Source organism: Carcharhinus amblyrhynchos, chromosome 20 (assembly GCF_965287045.1).
Source record: "Carcharhinus amblyrhynchos chromosome 20, sCarAmb.v2.hapA, whole genome shotgun sequence".
NCBI lineage: Eukaryota > Metazoa > Chordata > Chondrichthyes > Carcharhiniformes > Carcharhinidae > Carcharhinus > Carcharhinus amblyrhynchos.
Window position 1 is genome coordinate 38,426,051 of NC_137343.1, and position 22,220 is coordinate 38,448,270.

The following is a 22,220-nucleotide window of genomic DNA, read 5'->3' on the forward strand; positions in this document are numbered from 1 at the left end:
GCTTTTTTGTAAGCTCCAATTACCCGCCCGCTCATCATAACCCTTAATTCCTTTACTGTTCAAAAATTTATCTCTCCTTGTCTTAAAAACATTCAATGAGGTAGCCTCAACTGCTTCACTGGGCAGGGAATTCCACAGATTCACAACCCTTTGTGTGAAGAGGTTCCTCCTCAACTCAGTCTTAAATCTGCTTCCCCTTATTTTGAGGCTATGCTCCCTCATTCTAGTTTCTAGTTTCACTCGCCAGTGGAAACAACTTCTCTGCTTCAACCATTATCTATTCCCTTCATAATCTTATATGTTTCTATAAGATCTCCCCTCATTCTTCTGAATTCCAATGAGTATAGCCCCAGAATACTTAGTTTGTCCTCATAAGCCAACCCTCTCAACTCCAGAATCAACCTAGTGAATCTCTTCTGCGCCCGCTCCAGTGCCAGTATATCCTTTCTCAAGTAAGGAGACCAAAACTGTACACAGTACTCCAGGTGTGGCCTCACCAGCACCTTATACAGCTGCAACATAATCTTGCTGTTTTTAAACTCCATCGTTCTAGCAACGAAGGACAAAATTCCATTTACCTTCTTAATTATCTGCTGCACCTGCAAACCAACTCCTTGAGATTTCTGCACAAGGACACCCAGGTCCCTCTGCACAACAGCATGCTGCAATTCTTTTAGTATTTAAATAACAGTCCATTTTGCTGTTATTCCTACCAAAATGGATGACTTCACATTTATCAATGTTGTATTCCATCTGCCAGACCCTCACCCACTCACTTAGATTATCTATCTTCCTTTGCAGACTTTCAGCGTCCTCTGCACATTTTGCACTTCCGCCCATCTTAGTGTCATCTGAGAATTTTGACACACGACACTTGGTCCCCAATTCCAAATCATCCATGCAATGCAATGTAATGTAATGCAATGCAATCTAACCATTGTGCAATGCCTATGTTAGGGGTTGTGGGTTTTAAACAAAAAGAAAAGATGTGGTGTTTACATGTCAATTCAAACTAACAATAGATTTATTGAGGGAGCTCTGGTAGATAGAGAACCTAAAAGCAGGAGGCTCTGAAACACTCCGATGACAACACCATAAAATCATGTGACCTGCTCTTAAAGCAACCATGCAGCTACTTAAATATATAACAGGATGTAAGTTTATATCAGGCAGAACAGGAATTGAATCCTCATCGGAATTATTCTCATCCAAATGCCAGCCATCTCCAACTGTTTTGATTTGTTTTCAAGCCTCCTTTAACTTTAGTTCATAAAAGGTTAGTAATCACTCATTACTAATTCTTAATTTTATTGCAGCTAAAAGTTTTTTTTACCGCAAGGGAGGTAGTGTTCTGAAAAGTGCGGCTTCAGAACCCAATCTCTTTGCTGTGGTTTTCTTCAAAGGTATGGAGCCATGATATCCAATGCTTCTTTGGTTCATTTGTGGGACATGGGATTCACCAGCTGGCCTGCATTTATTGCCCATCACTAGTTGCCCTTGTTCAGAGGGCTGTTGAGAGTCAACCACATTCTGTTGTTCTGGAGTCATGTGTAGGCCCAGACCAGGTAAGGATGGCAGATTTCCTTCCCTGAAGGACATTCATGAACCAGATGGATCTTTCTGACAATTGACAATGGTTTCATGGTCATCAGTAGATTCTTAATTACAGATTTTTTTTATTGAATTCAAATTTGACCATCTGCCATGGTGGGATTCGAACATGGGTCCCCAGAATATTACACAACACAAAAACAGAAAATGCTGGAAAATCTCAGCAGGTCTGACAGCATCTGTGGGGAGAGAATAGAGCCAATGTTTCGAGTCTAGATGTCCCTTTGAGATTTTCCAGTATTTTCTGTTTTTGTTTCAGATTCCAGCATCCGTAGTATTTTGCTGGTATCTTCCCCCAGGACATTAGTTGAGTTTCTGGACTAATAGCCTAGCGATAGTACTTCCCCTAAAAGGTGATGTGATGGAATGTGGCTCCTGGCATTTAGATTTAACCAGCAAGTAAACCATGTGGAAGACTTAAAGTTAAATCATTGATAGTAAAGAGCGCCATGAACAATATTCCATCAATGTAAACTGGCTGTCACTACAGGGAATGTAAAAAAGCCCCGATACTCTCCACATCTTTTATTCTGGGACTCTGGAATAATGCCCATAATATAAAAGAGGCAGATTCCACAATTCCAGCAGTTTTGAATTATACAGCAGAATCGTTTAAGAAAACAATATTGCAATGTAGAGATGGTGCTGTAAAGTAAATCATCTCACCCACTTCCACTCCGAATGGGGTGATGGCTGCACGTTTCGTACTCGAGCCACAACAGGCGTAGTTAACTCTACAGTTGGATACAGAGGCTGTCCCTTTGTGCTTGACCAGGTCATCGTCACGGTCTCGGAGCTACTCACCGAAGTCTAGGAGGAGAAGCCCAGGAAGCAGGAGTTCCCGGTCAAGACGTAGCCCAAGCTATTCAAGATACAGCCCGCAGAGGTAATGACTTCAAGGAGTTGTTTTGTGGGTCTGAGTTTGCAGTGTTCAGCATGGCACAAGCAGGGAGCACTGCGGCAATCCAGGCATGGAGGGCAATGCACCGTGTGGAGAGACTGGGCAATGAGGGGAAAAGCATTTGGCCCATCACAGGTCCTGCCCCAAATTGCTGACAGGTGCCCAGTCAAGTGATGCTTCATTCATACTTGGTGAATAATCCTTCTAAACGCCACCTTGTCTTCCCAAATTCCATTTAGCTTATGCAGAAGCCAATGGATGTGAGGGCCTTTGTGATTTTATAGGTTAAACAATGATTTTATGCCTGAAGCTCACTTGGCACAAAGTGCATGTGAGTAACTATTATGTTTACATCTGTAAAGGACACATGTTGTTTTTCTTTAATTTATTTTTATTCATTCATGGGACATGGGCATCACCTGCTGGCCAGCATTTATTGCCCACCCCTAATTTGATTTTGATTTAATTTATTATTGTCACTTGTATTAGCATACAGAGAAAAGTATTGTTTCTTGCACGTTATACAGACAAAGCATGCAGTTCATAGAGAAGGAAACAAGAGAGTGCAGATGTAGTGTTACAGCCATACCTAGAGTATAGAGAAAGATCAACTTAATGCAACATACGTCCATTCAAAAATCTGATGGTAGTAGGGAAGAAGCTGTTCTTGAGTTGGTTGGTACGTGACCTCAGACTTTTGTATCTTTTTCCCAATGGAAGAAGGTGAAAGAGAGAATGTCCAGGGTGTGTGGGGTCCTTAATTATGTTGCCCTTGAGAAGGTGGTGGTGAGACTTTGTAGCAATTGACAGATCTGAGTGGCTTGTTAGGCTATTTCAGAGGGCAGTTGAAAGTCAACCACGTTGCTGTGGTAAGGATGGCAGATTTCCTTCCCTAAAGGGGGATCAGTGAACCTGATGGGCTTTTCCAGCAATCGACAATGGTTTCATGAACGTCAGTAGATTCTTAATTTCAGATATTTTATTAATATTGAATTCAAATTCTACCATGGCAGCATTCGAATCCAAGTCTCCAGAACATTAATTGAGTTTCTGGATTAATACTTTAGCAATAATACCACTAGGCCATTGCTTCCCCTGTAGAAGAGGATATGGTAGATTTGGCACTGATAGATTTTGCAACAAATTCTTCATCATTTTATATACAATTTCCACCCAAATTCAATATTAAAAACAAACATCAGAAGACTGCTCACCCCACCTCACTGGGAGTACAATTTGCCATTTCTATCCAGTATTATTGAACAAAATTAAACCCAAGGTGGCATGTAACACTCTAGGGAGTATTCCTGCTTCTGAGTTAGCTGCAATGTTTGATTCAAAAAGGATTAGACAGCCACGAAACTGAATGAACCATTATCATATTGGCTGGATATTTTAAATTCTCTTTGGAACTATTATGCCCTGTATCTAGACAACAACTCTGTGTGAGGCTGTAAAGTTTGATTCATAGTGCTGGATATGGAACATTTGTTGTTATATGCCCATTAGTAATAAGCATAACAAGTGCTTGTTAAGCGTGTAGTTTACTGTACAATCATTATAATTTTACCTTGCATGGGCTTAGCTGTAAACCATTACTGGGTCACCCATAGGAAAACTGGGCAAGGAGAATCACCAGCCTTTTGTATAACCCATGCATTTTCCTATATGTGCTTCATCCGTACAATCCTCTACATCCAAGTCCCAAAAGAGTTAAATTAAAAGTTTATTTCATTATTATCAGTAGGCTTACATTGACACTGCAATGAAGTTACTGTGAAAATCCCCTAGTCGCCACACTCCTGTGCCCTTTTAGGTACACTGAGGAAGAATTTAGCACGGCCAATGCATCTAATCATCACGATTTTTAGACTGTGGGAGGAAACCAGAGCACCCGATAAAACCCATGCAGACATGGGGAGAATGTGCAAACTCCACACAGTGACCTAAGACCGGAATTGAACTCTGATCCCTTGTGCTATGAGACAACAGTGCTAACCACTGTGCCACTGTGGCGCCTGTAGAAAAAGACAAAGATCTTATTGACCTTCTACCATCCTGGAGGTCACTTGATTCAACAATATTGGGATCATTGACTAATCATAGAATCATCAATTAATCTAAAACAGACCAAAACGTAACATGAGGTAAACAGTAGTACCGGAGAGTTTTGAGAATCCGAATTTACCTGTGCCTCCCAAGTACGCTACACCTAACACATGTCATGCTACAAATCCCAAAATGTTATTTTTGAAGGAAATCTAAATTAAACTGAATGTTATCGAGGTGAAAGTACCTTTAGACGGAGCAGTTCTGTTGCCTCTTGTACCTCAAGATGAATATAAAAACATGAAGGCATTCAAGGGAGTGCAGAAAATATGGACAAGAATGGTTCCAGGAATTAGGAACATCAGATATGCCAATAGATTCGAGGAAACTGGAGATATTCGCCTTGAGGAAGAGGTGAATAAGAGGAGATTTGCTAATCAGAAAGGGTCTCAACAGAGTTGATAGACAAGTTGTTCCCATTGGCGGATGGATCGAGAACCAGAGGGCACTGATTTAGGTTGAGTGGCCCAAAGAAGCAGTGGTGAAATGAGGAGAACCCTTTCTCACACTGCGTGTGGTTAGAATCTGAGAATGCTTTGCCTGACAGCTTAGCAAGGCTTTCAAAGAGAATAGAACAATCACCTCAAGTGAAAAGATTTGCAGGGCTGTGAAAAATGTCGGGGAAGTGGGAATGTAGCGAGTTTCTCTTCTAGAGATCCGGCACAAATACGATGGCCATTTTACGATTCTATAATTCCATAAGGATTCAATTGTACATACAAAGAAATTTGTTTGCGCAGCTAAAGGAGCTGTGCATTGATTGGACAGGGGAAGTAGTGCTATCCAAATGGTGGCTCCTCAATGATTATCAATGAAGAAGTCTATGCAGGTGATGGACCACAGTGCTGCCTGCCCCCAAGGAATCAATGTAAATCTGTGTGGTGCCAACACTACATGAATAAACTTCTCTCAACAAGGTTTTACTGAGTTGGTTTAGCTCTGTTGGCTGGTGACTGGTTCTTGCAAAGCGACAGGTTCAATTCCCATACCGACTGAGGTTATTCATGACGGCCCACCTTCTGAACCTTGGCCCTCGTCTGAGGTGTGATGATTCTCAGGTTAAAATCACCACCAATCAGTTCATAGAATCCTTACAGTACAGAAGGAGGCCATTCGGCCCTTCGAATCTGCACCAACCACAATCCCACCCAGGCCCTATCCCCATAGCCCCACATATTTACCCTGTTAATCCCTCTAATCCACACATCCTGGGACACTAACAGTCAATTTAGCATGGCTAATCAATCTAATCTGCGTATCTTTCAGGAGCCAATGGTCATTTTACCTTTATTGTTATATCAAAGGAGGATCAACCCTCAGACTCTCCCATCTTTCTCCATATTCCCATCTCCCTCCTTTCATTACATTTTATTTTTAGCATTTTCAGGATTTTCTCCTTACTTTTCTTCTCTCTTTTGACTTTTTTTTGACATTTAAGATTGTGAACTGACCTTTTCACTATAGCCTCCTTGGCCAGAATCTTATCACCGTCCGCACCGGTGGGATTTTCCTGTCCTGCTGCGGTGAACGGAGTTTTAGCAGGGCGTGAAAGTCTTTGACCTCGCTGCAGTGGGAGCATGATGTGAACGGCCAGTACGATCGCAGCCATTGTCTTTATGCTGTGGCTGACATCTGGGGCAGGATTTTCCAATTGCGCTGGGCCCAAAACCGTAGAATCCTACCCGAGGTCAATGGACCTTTGCATGATCCACCCCTTCCCCCCACCAGCTACAATGGCAGCAGGACAGGAAAACTTCCTCTGCCGGATCATAAGGCCATCGATTCTCACGAAGGGTCTCACCTTAGGAGACATCCTTCCCTTTCAAAGTGTGGAGGTTTTGCAGCACTTTCTGTTCTGAAGATTGTCTACAGTGGGCCTTCTGCCATCCATTTTCATTGTAGGAGCATGCCTGATCTCTTCACCATGAGATAATGGAAGTGACAGATAATCAGGAGACCCTGTTTTTACCTTGCATGTCTACTCCAGTAATACCCCAGTCATGAAGCCCAAGCACAGTTGAAGTAACAAAATAAATATTGTTTAGCGTTATTCACCAAGGAAAGGGAATGAAATACATGTAACTGAAAGAGTTACGAGGCAACCTTCTACATAACACTTCATCTGAAAATTCTACTAAAAGATTGAGGTGCTGGATAATATAAATCTGGATAATGGAAGTTCCAATGCATTTGCTGTTCAACAGTAAAAAAAGTTTCATGACTCTTGTGTTCAAGTTTCTAAAAGCCACTGCTTTTAATTGTAATTGGATAGGGACCATGACCGCAAGAGCTACAGTTCCCGAGACAGAGAGTCCAGGAGACGACGGTCTCGCTCCTACTCCCCAATGAGGAAACGGAGAAGGGATTCACCAAGTCATCTGGAACCTCGACGGATTACCAGGTCAGTAAACCACTTGGTCTGTAATTAAGGGGCAATTGTTTACGCCCTGTGGTTTTATTGCATATTAACAATCAGGAGTTTCAGCTGTGGAATATGTTTCTGCAGATCGTCGGATAGATGTTTTCCAAAGAAGCTTCTTTAAGCCATTTGATCTCACCCATCTAGAATGCCACCTTCCCATTACAGAGCTCAGCTGCTCCTTAAGCGATTCCAGTGTCCTTCCTGCTAACCTGTTCTGCCTGCTGATCACCCTCTGTATACAGAAATATTTCCCAGCATTAGATCATTCCTAACCTTGGGGGCCTTTAATCAGTGCCCACTTTTCTTGGTGCCTTACGTATAAGTTAGCCACTTTAAATGTATTGCCTAGAGGAATGTGTAATGCTGTGTTGACATACTAATTAATCATGTGGGCAGCGGGCGGATGCAGGTTCTGCGCATGTTAGGGTCGTTTTGACTTAGGGTGATGGTGTAAAACAGGAAATGTCAGATCAGCCGTCTGTTATACACATCTCCTGCTTTTCATTTACACTTAAGTCAAAACTAACCCTATTGCCCCTCTTGCCAATTTTCCAATCCCCACAGTAGTGCTGAGTGAATCCAGGGTGCACGGGATAACCATTCCCTTACAGGGAAACAGAGAAATTCTGCAGTCGAAACCCCCAGGCTGCCCTCATGGATCAATATAGAATAAAGTTTAAAACTATAGTAACTATAGTGAGGCGGCATGTTGGCACAGTGGTTAGCACTACTGCCTCACAGCTCCAGGAACCTGGATTCGATTCCTGGCTCTCGTCACTATCTGTGTGGAGTTTGCACATTCTCCCCATACCTGCGTGGGTTTCCTCCAGGTACTCTGATTTCTTCCCACAGTCCAAAGATGTGCAGATTAGGTTGATTGTCCATGCTAAATCGCCCCTTCGTGTCCTGAGATGCGTAGGTTAGAGGGATTAATGGGGTAAATATGTGGAGTTATGGGAATAGGACCTGGGTGGGGATGTTGTTGGTGCAGACTCGATGGGCTGAATGGCCTTCTTCTGCACTGCAGGGTTTCTATGATAATAAAATTTAAATAACACCACATATCTAATGCTTGGCTGGTCGTACGTAACCTGGTGTGATTTAATCCAATTCAGCAACCTCAACGTATCAATCATTCCAGATTTAAAAAGAAAGTCGTCTTCACTTAAATATGAGAAATGTGGGTGGGTGTAAGAGGGGAAACAACTCTCCCACAAAGCGTGATAGAAGTATGGAGTAAGTCAATAAAGGAAGGTCTTCGCATTTAGTTGTACAAATGCGTTAAAGAGACAACTATGAGAGAGAACTATAAGACACAAATATGTTTCTCAGATAAAAGGTACATTGAGAGCCACGATGAGAAAACAGTCAGGTAATATTGGATTAATTAAAAGGGAGAGGCTGAATGGTGCGTCACCCATTTCTAACATTCTCCTGAGTTTCTACAACACAAAAAACTAGCTCTAAAAGGTGGGACAGTGAGTGAAGTCACAGCCTCTTGCAGTCCTCCACCCTACAGATACAACTCCCAGACTCAACCTCCAACAGGAAGTCAGAGCATTGAGCCAAACCAGTCTGCACTGGTATTTATCCTCCACATGAACAGTAGACTTAATCCCTGTACCTCGGGCTCTGTGCCATACTGGGTTATTTCAGCTGTGGCAGCAACTGCGAAGCTATAATTGGCCTCAGTGCCCCCGAATTTCATAGAATCCCTACATTATAGAAGGAGGCCATTTGACCCTTTGGGTCTGCACCAACAACAATCCCACCCAGGCCCCACCCCATGTATTTAACCTCCTAATCCCCCTGACAGTAAGGGGCAATTTAGCATGGCCAGTGAACCTAACCAGCACACCTTTGGACTGTGGGAGGAAACCGGAGCACCCGGACAAAACCCACACAGACACAGGAAACTCTGTGAGGTAACAGTGATAACTACTGTTCCTCCATGCTGCCCCTTATGAAAGGAAAGGATCCCCCTACCCAATTACTATCCTGTGTTGATGCAGAGCTGTGCTATGATGCCACTTCAGTTGAATGGTTTGTTGTCACCAGTTGTCAAGGCTTACACAAGGAGGATGGACATGGGCACATTAGTGCAAGGCCATCTGGTAAGGAGTTGACACATGTGGTGGGGCAGGGGAGGGTTGGAGGGGTGTGGGCAGAGGAAAAATCAGCCAAAAAAAGGAAACCAACGCAAAGAATTACTTTGAGAATGTTAAATAGGACAAATCAGTTGTGTTACAAAATGGAATGTTCCAGAGATTAGAGCAGGCTGAAGGTTCCTCAGTGAAGTGTAAAAATAGAACGCTTGGATGGCTGTCAGATACTGACCGTGAAATTTTACAAAGTGGGGCAGCACAGTGGCACAGTGGTTAGCACTGCTGTCTCACAGCGCCAGGGACCCGGGTTCAATTCCCGGCTTGGGTCACTGTCTTAGCAGAGTTTGCACATTCTCCCCATGTCTGCATGGGTTTCTTCCGGGTGTTCCAGTTTCCTCCCACATTCCAAAAATGTGTGGGTTAGGTTGATGCTAAATTGCCCTTTAGTGCCAGGGGGACTAGCTAGGGTAAATGCATGGGGTTATGGGGATAGGGCCTGGGTGGGATTGTGGTTGATGTGGACTCGATAGACTGAATGGCCTCCTTCTGTAATGTAGGGATTCTATGAGTAGAATCACATTGGCTAACATGCCGGATATACGATTCTCTAGAAATCAGTGGAATTGAATATTAGGTGGGTTGTATAAGAGGGGATCAGGGTAATGCTGCCTGATTTGTGTCATAACCCACACCCTCATATTCCTCCTTATATTTGATAGCCATTAGCACGCTGGTGATCAGCGAGCATGGAGAACACAGCCTCTTATTTATCTCCTCTATTTCTCAGTGCTCGGAAAAGGCCCATCCCGTACTACAGGCCCAGCCCTTCATCTTCCAGCAGCATCAGCAGCTACTCCTCCTGGTACAGCAGCAGGAGCCGGAGCCGGAGCAGGAGCAGGAGCCGGAGCCGGAGCTGGAGCAGAAGCTGGAGCCGGAGCCAGAGTTACTCCAGCAGGAGCCGGAGTCGCAGCGTCAGCAGGAGTCGGAGCCGGACCCGGAGTTCGCCCGGAAGGAGCAGCAGCCGCAGTCGGAGCAAGAGTTACGACTCTGCAGGCAGCTACGAGAGCTTACGGCGCTGAAAGCCATCCCCATGCCCCCACCATCCCACCACCCCACCACCCTTTCCCTGCTGCCTACTTGCAAATTGACCTCTGTGTTACTTTGATTTCCCAATGTTTAAATCACATGTGAAATCTGGTGCGTGGTCACAGCACACACTAAACAACCATCAGACGGACTCAAATTTCTCCATGTACATCTCTCACCTTAAAGATGAAATGAAGTTCTTGGCTGCTTTCTTTATTTTTAAAAAAAAAACTCATGCCAAATTTGGAGCAGAATAACTTGAACCGATTTCTCAATCGCGCTTTGATCTCTGATTGTTACAAAGGTTTGTATCGATCCCTGTGACCACCGTACAAACTCTCAGTTACGCAGAAGTCAGAACAGCAGCAGTTCAGACTGAAAGGTGTAGCAGCCCAGCAGGTGCACTGTGGCTATTTTCAGAGCGAGTTTGGACCTTGGCTCACTGAGCTGATGAATCAGATTTCGTGTGAGCACAGCTCAAACCCATCCCTCTGCCATCCCCACTCCGCTCACCCTCAGAACAAAAACAGTAGAGCACAGAAACAGGCCCTTCGGCCCACCAAGCCTACACCAACACATGGCTCCTTTCTAAACTAAAGACCTTTTGCCTGTACCTGGTCCATGTTGCTTTATTCCCTGTCTATTCATGCATCTGTCAAGATGTCTCTGAACCGTTGCTATTGTACCTGCTTCTACCACTTCCTCTGGCAGCGCATTCCAGACACGTACCACCCTCTGTGCAAAGAACTTGACTCTCACACCTCTTATTAATTCTCTCCCTTTTATCTTAAACCCAACCTTTCCCCGCCCCTGTGTAAAACAGCCCCAGTTATTAATTAACAGATACAATTTCAGATTCACTCATAGAACACAGCAGGATTCAGTGAGAACTATCAGTCCAGTCTCCAGGACTCTCTTAAAAAATAGGAGTGTTTACTGTCTGCGAGCAGATTCTGGTTAGCCATGCAGTTCATTTAAAGGAAATCAGTCCGAACAAATCTGGACATATAGAACAATGGAATATGATGCATTGTTTCCAAATACTTGAGTCGTGGTATAAATATATGAGGCAGAGTGTGCCGAATATACAATTCTCTTGAGGTCAGTGGAACTGAATATTAGGTGTGTTGTATAAGATGGGATCAGTGTAATGCTCGAGTGAGACCAGAAATTCTCATCCAAGATCAAAGGACATTTCCATTGTCTGACCCTCGCCCATTCCAATTCTGCGGCAGGATGGTAGAATTCCGGTGATGCACTTTTGTAATTGGCAAGGGATGACTTCCCCTTTATAAACTTAAAAGTCCTTCCTAGAAAATGTTCCTTCTGTAAACTTTGGCTTTTCCATTCTACTTTTCTTGATTATTGGGGAATTGACACAGTGGCAGTGCTGCCTCACAGTGCCAGGGACGCAGGTTCAATTCTGGCTTCGGGTCACTGGCATTGTGGAGTTTGCGTGTTCTCCCTCATGTGTGCATGGGTTTCCTCTGCATGCTCTGGTTTCCTCCCAAAGATGTGCGGGTTAGGTGGATTGCCATACTAAATTGCCACTTAGTGTCCCAAGATGTGTAGGTTGGGGAGAATTAGCTAGGTAAAGGATGGGATGCTCTGTCTGAGTCAGTGTAGGCTGAATAGGCCAGAAGTACAAAGAGGTAATGTGTTATACTCTTGCGTACATCAGTTGAGAGCAGAGAAGGTCATTCGGCCCCTTGAGATTGCTCTGCTATCCAATAAGGTCATGGCTGATCTAATTGTAACTTCAACCCCACATTCTTCTCACCGCCCCTCCCCCCCCCCGTCCCCCCACATAACCTTTCACCCCCTCATATTAATCTCAGAAGGGTGACATTCCCAACTCCGACTGTGGCCCATAGCACAGTGAGCTGCCAAGATTTAAATGAATTGGAGGACAGCTGAGGAAATCAGTCAGCAGCGAGTAGGTGACAGCAAGCTGGACTTTTAAAAGCTGTTAGATAGTAGATGGAAGAGCAAGTTCTGCAGTTTGGAGGATCTGAGAAAGATTGAGTTATAAGGTGGATCTCGATTTCAACAAAGCGAAGGAGGAAGAAATGTGTCCAGGGTGTCACAGACACCACATATTAACACATATCCTTTGTAACACCAAGTTAATTGGGTCAGGAAACAATTTCATTTCATCTTTAATATGTATATATGTATTTTAAAAGCAAAATGAAAGGGAACTACGCTCCAAAGCAGATTTGGTTTGGTACAGGACTGATTCTTTTGAAAAAAAGAGTAAAAAATGCAGTTGGATAGCTTCAATCCAGTTCCACCCAGTCAAATAAATGCACCCCTAATCAGACACTAACAGGCACAAAGTTGGCGATCTCGTGCAGACAGGCCACAGCTTTCTGCTGTAGGAAGTGGACGGAAGAGATTGCACCAGGAGGTATCTTTGAAAGATTTGACCCCGAGCACACAGTCTTGTGCCGGGAGGAATTGATCTGTGTCGGGCTACCCTGTACCTGACCTGCAAGCCTTTGTTGTTGATTCTGAGTGCCTGAAATGGTGAAATATTTTACTCATCGGCACAAACATCCTGGTGGGCACCAAATTCACACACAAAAAAAATGAAGCGACGGTGGCAGCATGCCACTGAGTGAAAATAATGTTTGCCAGAATTTTACCGCCTTGCCCGCGACGGAATCGGGATGGGCGAGGCTCGCAGAATGGCATTCTTTGTTGGTCTCGGGTGGGATCGTATGAGCCTTGGGCTGGTGAGGGGGTAAAATTCCGATACTTATCTGCAGACCAGTATATAAGAGTACCCCTAGGCGACCTTTAGTAAGTTATTGATAGACTTGTAATATCATTCCTTCTTTTGCACTCCTATATTTATTTCAATTCCATGTCTAATTAGCAAGTATACCAAAATGTTTTCTGCTAATTCTTGATCAATTGTATTTTCACTATGCACTGTAAATATATTGATAAAGGTCAATGCTGTACCCAGTTATTTAATATTTATTTGCCCTATTTATTGAATTTATTTATATAGAGTAGGCAGCAGAACCTGTACTTATGGAACTGCCACGTGTAGTATGGAAAATCTCACTGTTTTCCTTTTTTTTCTCCTTTGGTAAGCCATTACATCCAAGACTTTGTGAAACTGTGTTTGTGATCAAGGGCCTATAATCGGAATATTTTTTAAAAAGATCTGAATTATATGAACCTCCCAATGATAAATTATAGCTGCCAAAAAAATGCATTGGTTTAATGTTCAGTATTATCAACTGTAGCTAGAATTATCAGTCACGTATAAACAACTATAGGTGTGTTTGTATTCGTCAAAACGCTTTCAACCCAAATAGTTTTTGAATGTTTTAGAACAAATGAAATAGGAAGAGCAAAGTTGAACAGACGGCATACTTGTTCAATAATGTCCGTTGAAATCTAATTCTTCAATCTCCTCTTGCACAGGAGTTGGAGATGTCTGTTAATATTACTGTACCAGCTCTTTTAATCTTTCCGTGAAAATAAGATATATTCTTCATGACATTAGTCTTCCTGATGCATTTAATTTGTGAGCTTGTAAAGCAAAACTGTTCAAAGAAAAAAAATAAACATCCTTACTTGATTTTGAGGCTTGTTTCATGTTGTTGGGTGTCTTGAAATTCAATACAAATCATACGCCCATTGTGTCTCAGCATCTGCCAGCAGTTGACAGAGTACTCACAGTATTTCAGGTCAGCTACATGAAGAGTACTTCTGTGGCCGCACTGCCCGTCGTCGAACTCTCATTTCCTGAAACAGAATGCCTACATTGCAGAAGGAGACCATTCAGTCCATCGAATCTGCACCGACCACAATCCCACCCAGGCCTATCCCCATAACCCTATACATTTACCCTAGCTAGTCCCCCTGACACAAAGGAGGAATTTAGCATGGCCAATCCACCTAACCTGCACATCTTTGCACTGTGGGGCGAAATCAGAACAGCCGGAGGAAACCCAAGCACACATGGGGAGAACATGCAGACATGAAGAGAGCATGCAGACTCCACACAGACAGTGACCCAAGCTGGGAATCGAACCAAGCTCCCTGGTGCTATGAGGCAATTGTGCTAATCACTGTGCCACCATAGAAGGTTTTGGATTTAGGTTCCCCTCCAGAGGCTTTAGCACAAAAATACAGGCTGATTCTCCAGTCCATAACTGAAGGAATGCTGCACTGTCAGAGGTGCCATCTTTCAAATGAGAGGTTAAACCAAGGTTCCATCTTTCTATTCAAGTGTACATAAAAGATCCCTGGCATGCACAGATGAGCAAGAGAGTTGTCCCTGGTGAGCTAATCAATAATTAGCCCTGAATGGATATCACCAAAATTGTCTGATCAGAAACTGAACTAAACTCGCCATATAAATACTAGCTGTAAGAGCAGATCAGAGTCTCAGAATCCAGCAGCGAGTAACTCACCTCCTGACTTCCCAAAGCCTGTCCACCATTTACAATGCACAGGTCAGGAGTGTGATGGAATACTCCACACTTGTTTGGATGAGGGTGGCTCCAACAACACTCAAGAAACTTGACACCACCCAGGACAAATCAGCCCACTTGACAGGCACACTATTCACAAACATTCACTCCCTCCATCACTGACGCTCAATAGCAGCAGCACCCACAAGGTACACTGCAGAAACTCACCAAAGCTTCTTAGACAACACCTTCCAAACCCATGACCATCGAGAAGAACAAGAGCAGCATACGCATGGGAACACCACCATTATACAAGTTTCACTCCAAACCACTCACCATCCTGACTTGGAATTATATCGCCACTCCTTCAATCTTCTCTGTCGCTGGGTCAAATTCCTGGAACTCCCTCCCTAACAGCACTGTGGATGTGTTTACACCACAGGAACTGCAGCGATTCGAGAAAGTGGCTCACTACCACCTACTCAGGGACAAGTCAGGGTGGGCAATAAATATTGGCCCTCGCCAGTGACACACACAACCTTTGAAAGAATGAAAAAAATCATTAAGTTGCTGTTCGTGGAGACTTGCAGAGCACAAATGAGCAGTTCCTACATTACAACAATGACTATAATTCAAGAAGAGATTAATTGGCTTTAAAGTGCTTTGTGACATCCTGAGGCGCTACATAAATGTGGACCATTTCTTTGTTTAGGTGCATAACATGGAACCTAATGGGCCCTCCATAAAATTCAAATCCATTTTGCCATTAAGCTGCATTTAACTCCGGTTGGTTGGAACAATACATCTTTGTGTTGTGAGTTTGATTTTATCCATTAAAAACAGTTGTTTTTGAACCTTAGTGTTAACAAAATTGAAAAAGGATTGGCCATCAAATATACTTTCAAATATTACTGAGATGCTTGGGCTTTGAGGGTTACAGGTTGGATACTCACAGCTAACATGTGACAAACAATATAGCAGGAAATCTCCTGAGTTGTCCCTTACTTCGCTGCTATAATTTCACAGAAATTTGGTGGAAACCACATTTTTCCATTTCACTTGTCTTTCCATCACACATGTGGGTACGTTTTAGGTTGCCAGGGTGGATGCAGCCCTAAGGAGATTCCTGGACAAAAATGGTGAAGGACTAATAGTGAAGTGCATCCACCTTTGGAACCTGGGTCACTCGCATTGATGGGATGGTGGTCTACTGAAAGGAATTTTAACAACCTGAGCTCAAGCTGCCCTAACCCAGTACCCTACTGCCAGCCGCAGCACAATCCTACCACCCATAAATCAAGGACAATCTCACTCAAACGAGACATAAAGATAACGGCCTTGAACTTCTGCCACTCACACCTCTCAGGATCTATCAACCTTCAGCAAAAGTTCTTACACTTTGATTTCAGGGTCATTAGAAATAATAGGATCTTGATTTCAAAGGGGGTGACAAGGGGTTCAATTAGGACAGGAGAGAGTGTAGAAACCACATCATTGCCATCTCAGTGTGAGACCTGAGCCATTTTAACTCCCTGGCCTCATCTAGTAATGGTTTTCCTGACAAAAAGCACCATGTTTGCCATCAGTCAGCTGTTGAGGGATAGGATCTCGGCATGACGGTCATCGTGGGTAAGGGCTTTGGTACCGATGCCAGTGTGAGATAGAGAGGCAAGGCCAGGGCTTGGGAGGCTCATGTGATCCTTGGGGGGAACTGGGTGGGAGCACGAATGCACAGTAGTAATTCTTCTGAACTTTACTTGACTTCTCCTGGCCAGGTGGTGCCTGCTGCCACAGTTTAGCAGTCAGGTTTGACGCCAGGCGCACCTCCCATCTGACTCATCCTGAAAATTATATTGCCGCACCAGTGCTGCCTCAGGCCATGACTTTACAAATCTAAATCAAACCTGCGGTGGAAATCTTGGCTTCAAAGTTGATGAATGTACAACATTGCTGGATGGAAACTGCAGCCGTGGCTAGTAAGGAGATTCAATTTAATCTTAAACTCACGCATCCAATGCCGCTCCCCCCACCCCCTCCAACACACACACACACACACACACACACACACACACACACACACACACACACACACACACACACACACACACACACACACACCAAGCATCATTCTTAATACTGATGAGTTAAAATTGAGGCATAAATTTCTGAGGTGCTGTGTGGATTGCAACAGTTCACTTGAGGACTTAAGCACTTTTGAACTCGTTATCATGAGGCTTCATGTCATTGATGCACTGTACGGTTGTTTGAACTGCCAGTGAACTCTCGTGCAACCTACTATGCAGACTTGCTCAGGTGCCAGGGAGGATTAACTTACCTGTCTGGAACATATACCATTAAATAGGAATTGATACTGGCCTTTTGTGAATGTTTTGCTTCATTTCGCAAGAAAAATCCAGCAGGATGATGAGGAAATGTTTGTTATAATAAGTGACTGCATCACTTACCCTGATCCAGTTGTGTCAGTTTGCATTGCAGTTTCGCACTGCAGCCAGTTGAACTTAAGAAATGGCAAAGTTGCAGGAAGGAGTTTTATTCAGAAGTCAATAGTCCATTTTGAAAATGAAGAAGGTAAGTAGGCTGGATAAATGCCACGTTCAAGATGCTTGCTGATGACCGCACAATGTTCAACATCATTCAGTACTCCTCAGATACCGAAGTAGTCCATACCCAAATGCAGCAAACCTGGACAATCTACAGGCTTGGGGTGACAAGTGGCAAGTAACATTCATGCTGCACAGGTGCAAGGCAATGAGAATCTAACCATAGTTCCTTGACATTCAGTGGCAGTGCTATTGAATGTCAAGGGGCTATTGTTAGAATCCCCCACTGTCAACATGGGGGTTATGGTTAGAATCCCCCACTGTCAACAGGGGGGGGTTATGGTTAGAATTCCCCACTGTCAACATTGGGGTTATGGTTAGAATCCCCCACTGTCAACATGGGGGTTATGCTTAGAATCCCCCACTGTCAACAGGGGGGTTATAGTTAGAATCCCCCACTGTCAACATGGAGGTTATAGTTAGAATCTCCCACTGTCAACATGAGGGTTATGGTTAGAATCCCCCACTGTCAACAAGGGGGTTATGGTTAGAATCCCCCACTGTCAACAGGGGGGTTATGGTTAGAATTCCCCACTGTCAACATTGGGGTTATGGTTAGAATCCCCCACTGTCAACATGGGGGTTATGCTTAGAATCCCCCACTGTCAACAGGGGGGTTATAGTTAGAATCCCCCACTGTCAACATGGAGGTTATAGTTAGAATCTCCCACTGTCAACATGAGGGTTATGGTTAGAATCCCCCACTGTCAACATGGGGGTTATGGTTAGAATCCCCCACTGTCAACATGGGGGTTATGGTTAGAATTCCCCACTGTCAACATTGGGGTTATGGTTAGAATCCCCCACTGTCAACATGAGGGTTATGGTTAGAATCCCCCACTGTCAACGTGAGGGTTATGGTTAGAATCCCCCACTGTCAACATGGGGGTTATGGTTAGAATCCCCCACTGTCAACATGGAGGTTATAGTTAGAATCCCCCACTGTCAAAATCTTGAGGGTTATCATTAACAAGAAACTTAACTGGACTAGCCACATAAATAGAGTGGCTACAACAGCAGATCAGAGGCTAGGAATCCTGTGGTGAGTAACTCACTTCTTGACTTCCCAAAACCTGTTTATAATCTACAAGGCACAAGTCAGGAGAATGATGGGACACTCTTCACTTGCCTGGATCAGTGCTCCAACAACACTCAAGATGTTTGACAATATCCAGGACACGGCAGCCCATTTGAAATACACTCCTCCACTATCACTCTACAGTGGCAGAAGTGAGTGCCATCTATAAGATGTGATTTAAGAACTGACTAAGGCTCCTTCCAAAGCCAAGGCCACTACCAGCTAGAAGGAGCAGGGCAGCAGATACATTCATGTGGGTCTAGAGTCACATGAGGGCTAGACCAGGTAGGAATGCTAGATTTCCTTCCCTAAAGTACATTAGTGAACCAGGTGGCTTTATTAGACAATGGATTTATGGTCATCAGTAGATTCCTAATTTTATTGAATTCAAATTTCACCATCTGCCATGGTGGGATTCAAACTGCATATTAAACTGGATTTCTGGATTAGAACACCAGTAACAATACCACTGCCTCCCTCAAAGCATTAACTCTGTTTCTCTCTCCACAGATGCTGCCAAACCTGCTAAGTTTATCCAACATTTATGTTTTTAGGCAGAGGATGTCCTTGTTGCAGATCACCAGTGAAGATTAGACACATTGATGAGCTCCACAGGGTTGCCAGTACCCTTTTGAACAGGATTACTTCCTTTATCACCAGCGAGGGGAAAATTGAGTCTCATTCACCTAACACAATCATACAAAGGGGGTTAAACCTTCAGCTCTGGTGATATTGTTGCCTCTCAGACAAGGTGTCAAGAGATTTGAATGGGCCACTGTCCCCCCATCAGATAACTTGCATGTCAATTTGTATATACTTCTAGTTGGGATATTTACAAATTTTATTCCTCTTTAATTAATGTTACAAACATAAGTTTTATAATATTCTTATGTTTTCAAACCGTGGGTGGAATTTTCCCATCCCGCCCACTTGGGAATCATAGTGGGTGGGATACGAAACCTGTGAAGGGCCATTGACCTCAGGGGAGATTTTCTGGCTTTGGGACAAGCTCAGCTGAAAAATTCTGCCCTGTATCTTTAAACTTAGGGTTCAATGGAAGGAAGGCTATGTGATGTGTTCTGAAGTTTGCCTCACAGCAAATCTGGATGGTTGGACTGTTAATACCAGGTGAAAGGTTGATCCTCTTTTATGATGGCAGTGCCAGACTGTCTTACTGGGAAGAAGGTGCAAGGTGTTCATGCTTGGACACAATGGCAACAAATTGTATTTAGTCAATAGGGCTTTTAGTCTTTTGTTAGAGTAAAAGTCTTAAAATTATCTTGCCCTCTCATTCTTTCAGCTTTTAATTGGAAGTTCACATTCCTTTCAGAAATTTTGGTTTCAGTTTCCACAGGGATCATAACAAATGTCTATTCCTAATGGGCTTAGCTTGCCTTTATAGATAAAGAATATGGATTTTTGATTTTGATTTGATTTGTTATTATCATATGTATTGGTATATAGTGAAAAGTATTGTTGCTTGTGTGCTATACAGACAAAGCATAGAGAAGGAAAGGAGAGAATGCAATGTTACAGTCATAGCTAGGGTGTAGAGAAAAATCAACTTCATACAAGATAGGTCCATTCAAAAGTCTGATGGCAGTAAAGAAAATGCTGTTCCTGAGTTGGTTGGTATGTGACCTTGGTATCTTTTTCTCATCAGAAGAAGGTGGAAGAGAAAGTGTCTGGGGTGCGTAGGGTCCTTGATTATGCTGGCTGCTTTTCTGAGGCAGCAGGAAGTGTAGACAATGTCAATCAATGGGAACCTTGTTTGTGTGATGGACTGGGCTTTGTTTGGACCCTTTGTTTCTTGCGGTCTTGGACGGAACAGAAGCCATACCGAGCTGTGATATAACCAGAAAGAATGCTTTCTAAGGTGCAAAAGTTGGTAAGGGTCATAATGGATATGTTAAATTTCCTTAGCGTCCTGAGAAAGTAGAAGCTTTGATGGGCTTTGTTAATTACAGTGCTAGCATAGAGAGGCCAGGACAGGTTGTTGGTGATCTGGACATCTAGAAACTGAAAACTCTCGACAATTTCCACTTCCTCCCCTATGATATAAGAACATAGAAAATTACAACATAGGAATAGGCCCTTTGACCCTCCAAGCCTGCATCAATCATGCTGCCCAACTGAACTAAAACACCCTACTTTTCCAGGGACCATATCCCTCTATTCCCATCCTATTCATGTATTTGGTCAAACACCCCTTAAAACTCACAGGGACATGTTGTTGCACCAGTTCACCAGATTCTCTACTCTTTCCTGTACTCCGTCTCATCTTTGTTTGAGATCCAACCCACTACGGTGGTGTCATCAGCAAATTTCCACTAGGCATCAAGACATGACCGTGTCTTGAATTCAAAGCTCCGATGCCTCGTAACTAGCACCAAATGGAGTGGGTGATGAGCCAATGTTCTGGCACACTGACCCCTGTTGCTAATTATCATAAGTCATTATATTAATATCAACTTACCAAGTGTGCGAATAGAGGTATAGAATTGGGAACATAATAAAATTAACGATAAGTATATTTGGGCCAAAATTAAGTTATTTATTTAATTTTTTTAAACTCCATTTAAAAAAGCAAAATCATCAGTGCTAACACCATACTTTGCATTTCAACAAGTACAGGGGAAGAATTGCTCAGAATCAAAATACCATGGGGAGGAATTTGATATTGTTAGACTAAAACATTACCACAGCAAGAGCAGAGATCAAAATTTCCACTCTGAGGTAGCACTTATGTGGATTTTCCCAGTTTATCTTGTACACAGAGCATTGCTGCCTCTCAGTGCCAGGGACCCGGGTTCAATTCTGGTCTCAGGTGACTGTGTGGAGTTTGCACATTCTCTCTATGACTGTACAGATTTCCTCCAGGTGTTCCAGTTTCCTCCCACAGTCCAAAGATGTATGGGTTAGGTTGATTGGCCATGCTAAATTGCCCTTTAGTGTCAGGGGGATTAGTAGGGTAAATATGTGGAGTTACAGGGATGGGGCCTGGGTGGGATTGTTGTCAGTGCAGGCTCAATGGGCGTAATGGCTTCCTTCTACACTACAGAGCTTCTATGATTCTATGAAGATCCAAGCTAGCCTGGACATTGTGCCAAAAAGTCCTGAAAATGTCGCTTTGAGGCAGCAGAAGATTCTTTTGGTGAATTCAGCATTTGTCTGCTCACGTCCCATTTTAGAATCTTTCTGAACAGGATATGAATTTCAAGTTTGACTCTATTGGAAGAAATATTGACGCTGCAATAATCAAAGACACAAATCGTAACCAGTGCTTCGGACCACCGTGATGTTGAGAAACTGTGTTTGTAATATCGCTCTTATCTGGGAGATGATTTAACCACTGGAATAAATTTTCCAGTACTTCCTCACTGCCCAAATGAATTTTAGGGAAGTCGCTGTCGAAATTTGACGCCTTGTCTTTCCCCTGCTGAATGACTAATAAGACCTCGTGCTTGTTCTCATCTTTCCTACTCTAATATCTTTTCTTGGATGAAAATCACAGTCACTCACTGTACCAAATAGTTTACCTCACTCCATCCCCTCTCTATGTGACATGGCCTATTGAATCTAGCTTTCAATGTGTCACCTGACTCAGGTAATAACATGAGCATTCTGTCTCCCGATGTAAAACTACAAGTTTGGACCTTCCTATCAGCCCAGGCTTTCATTCCCTGCTGGCTGCCTTTAATTTTTTTCTTTCACCACCTCACAGACCCCATTTAGTCATTCCCTGAAATTTGAGACATAGTCTAAAAGTGTCGTCTCTGACTTTGTCATTCGTAACTTCTCCCAAAATAATTTCAATGGTCCTGTGACCTCAAGCCCGTGGACCAATTTGA

General features: G+C 43.4%; 1 protein-coding gene across 3 annotated transcripts in view; it reads left to right on the forward strand.

Moving 5' to 3' along the window:
* srrm4 (serine/arginine repetitive matrix 4) overlaps nt 1-10,415 on the forward strand; it is a 350,732-nt gene extending 340,317 nt beyond the window's left edge. For 2 of the 3 annotated variants that reach the window (XM_080208425.1, XM_080208426.1), the window contains exons 11-13: nt 2,387-2,497; nt 6,894-7,022; nt 9,936-10,415. In XM_080208425.1, coding sequence (XP_080064551.1) covers nt 2,387-2,497; nt 6,894-7,022; nt 9,936-10,227 — 532 coding nt within the window. In that variant the 3' untranslated portion in view covers nt 10,228-10,415. The remainder of the gene's footprint in view (nt 1-2,386; nt 2,498-6,893; nt 7,023-9,935) is intronic. The other variant, XM_080208427.1, reaches the window with a different exon arrangement.
* The last annotated feature ends 11,805 nt before the right edge of the window (nt 10,416-22,220 follow it).